General features: G+C 42.9%; 1 protein-coding gene across 2 annotated transcripts; it reads right to left on the reverse strand.

Moving 5' to 3' along the window:
- Nucleotides 1-229: 229 nt before the first annotated feature.
- On the reverse strand, nt 230-4324 carry LOC119300854. 2 transcript variants are annotated; one of them, XM_037577742.1, is made up of 7 exons: nt 3922-4324; nt 2263-2331; nt 2078-2148; nt 1330-1378; nt 1141-1247; nt 716-795; nt 230-631 (listed from the first exon to the last, which is right to left on the reverse strand). In XM_037577742.1, exons 2-7 carry the CDS (start codon nt 2309-2311, stop codon nt 400-402), a joined length of 588 nt encoding a protein of 195 aa, XP_037433639.1. In that variant the 5' UTR covers nt 2312-2331; nt 3922-4324; the 3' UTR covers nt 230-399. The 2 variants fall into 2 exon arrangements, with proteins under 2 accessions (XP_037433639.1, XP_037433640.1); XM_037577743.1 differs by lacking the exon at nt 3922-4324 and having other exon boundaries at nt 1330-1415; nt 2263-2318.
- Between the last annotated feature and the right edge of the window lie 1161 nt (nt 4325-5485).

Here is a 5485-nt window from a genome sequence, read left to right on the forward strand (position 1 = left end):
GGGCGGGCGCTTGGAGTTGCTCTTACAGATGGAGGTCCGGCCGTTGCAGGGAAGGGAGGCATAGATGGCGATCTGCAGGATGAACAACGATTGGGATGACGTGCACCTGAGGCGTCAGATAGCGCCTTTAAAGATTTTGTACGCAGAATTACTCACGGACTCACCCGATAGCGCCTTTAAAGATTCTGTACGCAGAATCACTCACAATATTGCACGAAGAACGGATGCGTCTGTGTCCAGAACAGAACATTCCAGAGAAGCATTCAGTGACTCAAGCTTGATTTTCAGCAGAAAGAGTTCTTGAATTACCCCGAACTCCCGCACAGAAACACAATCTAGCAACGTTGCAGATGAACTAACACGCGGCCTACAGCCTACAGTGACTCCCTACACCACTGGTCATTCTTCATCCGAGCTCTCGTACGCCAGGCCAAGCAAGCTTCCAGTCACATTCTGTGGCCTAGACTCTGTTGCTTCAGCTGGCTTTGGTTCATTCTGACATGAAGACATTTTGCTGACAGAAACTTCCTGGTTCTGCTTAGGTCCGTCATTCTCTGCTGCTTGCGGAGGGCTGCAAACCTTGGGTCGCTTCGGTTTGATCCCAACAATGTTCTTCAAGAGATCCCGTTGCCTGCCAATCAGGTATGCGCTATCGTTACGAGAGGGCGCGGTGGGTGGAAACATAATGTTTGATGAACACAGCTTAGTAGCTTACCTTATGTCGCTTTTTGGCCTGGCGTCGACACAAAGAGCGGCGGGTAGAGCAGGTGCAGAATAAGCTAGAGTCGCTGCTTTGTGAGGCGAGGGTTAAAGAAATCAAACAGACTATAGCATACACAAATCTAAATGAGAAACCACCCCTGCCTAGGTATGCTCCTCTGTTCTGCTATTCCAACTAACGGAAACAAAGCACATAATAACGATGTGGGAAATTGCAAGACAAGTTAAATGAAAAAACCACCCCTGGCAAGGCATGTCTCTACTGTGCTATTCCACATGATGAATAATAAATCAAATGGTAAATATGTGTACTATCGCAAATTGGCATACCAGGAGCTAGAGGAAGGCTTGGATCGTATTCACCAAACATTATTTATTTTGTAAAATGCAAGCTACGATGTTTCATTAAAGAGAGGATATCTTAAAAGCAGCGAATGCCCGCTTCTCTGTACGGCGAAGAAGACGCTCTGCATCTTCCTCAGCCTCCATTTGCTCTTTGAGGTAAAGCAAATCATCACTGTCCAATGCTGAAAAACATAAAAGTAACACACAAAAAAGCGGTTAACGAGCAACCGGCATGGAGTCCCCCTTGAAAAAAGCATGAAATACCTCCCCGTCCATGAAGGTAGCCTCCCCTCTCACCGGCAACATCCGGCATCTGTTGGCATCAACCGCCCAGTGGAGAGCCAAAATTTCTGTGAGGGCATGTTATCAGAACATTGCGTTGTAAAACTCAACTGGTAGCAGTAGTAACGGAATCGAGCTTGCAAGGAAATGTTGTGACATCTCACAGCCCCAGCTACCAAGTAATATAAATGTTATTCTACCAATAAACCAATGATCTCAGCAGAGAATGCACACAACCTCAACCTAAGGCAGCCCAGTAAATATTTCTGACCACATTGGACGATCTATCAGTCTAGAGAAAGCTATGGAATTCAGTCCGTCAGTACATTAATTTTTCACTTATTCTGATAACGTCAACTGTACTACTCTATATCAGAAGCACCAAGCCAGACATAATGCATATTCTAGCACAGCAACATGTAAAGAAGCAAATCACCACCCCAGCACATTCGACACTATGCCAGATTGACACCACATAAATGCAAAACTTGGCAAATCCATTCATTCAGACATCAAAATTATTAATTTGGCTGAATTTAACCTCTTTTTCATTGAATTTTAAATTATATTTTAGCAGCTAATGAAACTATTTCTCTTTAAAAAAATGGATACATAGCAGAAAAGTAAGACTCGATATAATAACATCTTATATGCAGATATTTAAAATAATGTGTTTAGATATACATCAAATGCAGTAGCAGTAATAAACTAACAATACAATCCGGTTAACCTTTGCAACCATGCGCTGAAAGGTGACGTCCTCATCATCGATCTTGTCCTTCCCCTTCCCCGACTTCCTATCTGCACATCCACAGCACAAACCCCAATTGTCATCAAAATGATCCCAATTAAAATGCCTGACAGACAAGAAAGGGTAAGAGCTTGTTGGCTACAGGAGAGTGATGAATCAAGAACCTTTAGGATCGCTGAGATTGGTATACTCACGGACCTCACGTCCAGACATGTCGAACGCTGAGCTGGGCCCTATTTAGATCCAGATCCAACATCAGATACACTTTCACCAATGCTTTTCTTACCAAATCAATAGGCCAGTAAAATACATAAATGAAAACTACTAGCTTAGTAATCTTATCGGAACAAAAATAATACTGCCCTTTAAAGACAAATGGTGTACCTCACCAGGGTGACCAACGGCTAAAATACTAACCCTAGTCCTAGAATGTTTTTCTTATAAATAGCACTAGAACTGTTCCCATGCAGTACTTGTTCAGTCTCATACTTTTACATATGTACTCCCTCTGTAAACTAATATAAGATCTTTTAGATCACTATGTACTCTACTTATATTAGTTTACAGAGGGAGTACATGGCAAGTGACTCTACCATACATCATTTGCATTTTGGACAAGTAACAAACACTTCTATGACTAATTTAGGGTGCAGAGTTATGCCCTGGAGATGCATAGAAGACGGATCCCATAGTCATCCATGGTTCAGGAGCTGTTCATAACAATCAGGAGAATGTGACACGATATAATACATGCAAGTATTGCAGGTTGTTTGTAAAAGCTGCCAACGAGCCAAATTGTGCCCTAAGTCGTGTGACCATAAAAAAAGCTGATTACACCTTCTAAAGGGCTTCGTCTTGTGCATAAACCAGCCTAAGATGAACTGTTAACAGGAGCTCCGGTCTGGGGAAGCCCTGAGAGGCCCATACCCTGTTTGAATGGTTCTAAAATTTTGAGTTTATTATCTGTGGTGAATGCTACAAAATCTTTAATACCCCTAGACTTATTTGTGGTCTGTTTGGTCGATAGTATCTTAGTGCAACAAAGTGCTACATTAAAATTTAAAATAACTTTTGTAGTGGCATGCCAAATAAGAGCAAGGTTCGGATGTTTTTGTGCCAACATAAATTGTAAAAGCATAAATGTATCATCTGTAAACATACTCTCGCATACATACATGCACCCAAAAAATCTATGCATATGTGAACGTATTAAAGAAATGTGCAAAACAACAAGAGCAGTACTCTTCTCATGGCTGCCAAAATATATTGCTAGATCAGTATGACTACAGCCAATCCGATTCACTTTAGTTCCAATATTATTTTAGGGTTTGTAGCCACGTTATAACAGTACAAAAAAATAAGTAAAAGATACAGCCTTAACATTTAAGGGCATGTGCCATATGTACAATTTATTCACTGCCTGGCCATCAAACATGTATGACTGTATAACTTACCAACTCCCTGTGGAAGACAACAATTTTGCTACAAAAATTCATGCATTGCCTACAAGGCTCCAACAGACAAGTACTGTACATAAATTGGTTAAGTGCTACAGCAATTCCTCTTTTTGCAGGGAAATGGCTACAGTAATTCAGACCTGAAGAATCTGAGCAACTACCTAGCTCCACACCTTGGTTCATTTTTTCAATTCACATGCTCGGACATAAATTCTCGTTACCACTACTAAAATATTAATGGATCCATGAACGGAGGGGACACGTGCAGGGCAAGTTTCATGCAAAAGATTCAGCAAATCCAAACATGCATAAATACAAGAAACAATTCTGGAGGGCAGCCAAATTAACAATGTCAGATATTCTTACCTTGTGGCCTTGCGGGCAGCCGGCTACGTTTATGGCAGAAGGGAGACGGTGACCTTGTTGGTTGGCAGGTGACTGGAGTGGAGGCAGGAGGGAGACGGTGACCTTGCTGATGGGCAGGTAACTGGGGTGTGGGAGGGAGCGGAGGGATGTCGGGAAGGAGCGCGAAGCCGGGGGCCGAGAGCGGAGGGGAGTCGGGGAGGGTAGCGGCGGGGGAGGGGGCGGGATCGGAAGGAGGCGGAGGGAACCAAGGAGGGAGCGAGAGAGGAACCAAGCCGTCAGGTCGGATTGGGAAAAAACCCGAGTGGATTTTTGGCCGTAATTTCTGCCAACCTCGATGGCAATTCCGCGGCAGGGTTTGGGAGAAGGTCCAAACTCGAAAGGCCTGGCCAAATGGTTTAGGTCTTTTTGATTCCGACTTTACTCTCTCGCGATCGCTCGCGGGAGCGAGCGATTCCCATGCGTGGAGCGATCCGTCCAGGGCAGCTGGCCGCTTTTATCGCGATGATGGTGGGAATGCTCCCTCACGTAATCACACCATCCTGTGATTTTCAGGATGGGCCCATCAAAACCTGCCTAATCCCACAGATCTCACGTAATCACTTGCCTTATTCTTCAGATCTTCTATCTCCTTCCCATAATGGCAGCCCAAGCTTACCGATGCCCAAACCTGCCTAATCGGTCATGTCTGAATCGAGCGCTGCAACGCGCGCGCGTGCAATAGTCACGCCCTTTTGATTCATAGGATAGGAATTTTATATGAATAGGAAAATTATAGGAAGTAAGATAATATGTATGTCAATTTTTATAGAGAAAAAGATGTCATTTGATGCATAGGATAGGATTTTTTTCATTAAGTCTAGGCTAATGTTTTTTTCCTTCAAAACATGAAGGATTGATTTATATCCTATATAGGAATAGGAATCCATTCCTACAAACAAAAGGGCTTCAAAGGAATTTTTTCTTTGCAAATCCTATCCTACAGAATTCTTATAAAAATCCTACAAACCAAAGAAGGCCTTAACCGTTTAAGATTTACAGCCGGACTGAACAAAGTTGGCCTCTTAAATACTCGTGGACGCCTCCGGTCAGCGCCCGGGTGTATCCATTTTGATTCTCTATTTTTTCATTCACGAAGTCATGTCTCTTATTTATTTATTTTATAAAAGATGCTTTATGACGGGCCTACTTCTATGTGACATACGCAGGACTACTGACTGGGGACATCCGGACACTCCTCATACTCTTTTCATATGTGAGATGAATATGAGGGTTGTCGGACAACCCAGACATTTAAGGAGGCTTTAAGGGATCCAGTTGGGTCAACTTTTTGCTTCTTTCCACTGTCCAGTCAGTGATCTTCGCGCCCGCCTGATCAATTTGAGGAGTACAGCTGTAGATGCTCGAAGAGCAACTCCAATAAATCCTCTATATGTAAAAAGAAACAGATATAGTCTAGAGAAAGTTTAAGAAAAAATGTTTCCAATGGATCTCATAAACTTGAAATAAATTTAAAGAATCGTAAGACCTCTTCGGAGTTCGGAGCACATGTTTTTTTCCATCATAA

The sequence above is a fragment of the Triticum dicoccoides genome, chromosome 5A (genome assembly GCF_002162155.2).
Source record: "Triticum dicoccoides isolate Atlit2015 ecotype Zavitan chromosome 5A, WEW_v2.0, whole genome shotgun sequence".
Lineage (NCBI taxonomy): Eukaryota > Viridiplantae > Streptophyta > Magnoliopsida > Poales > Poaceae > Triticum > Triticum dicoccoides.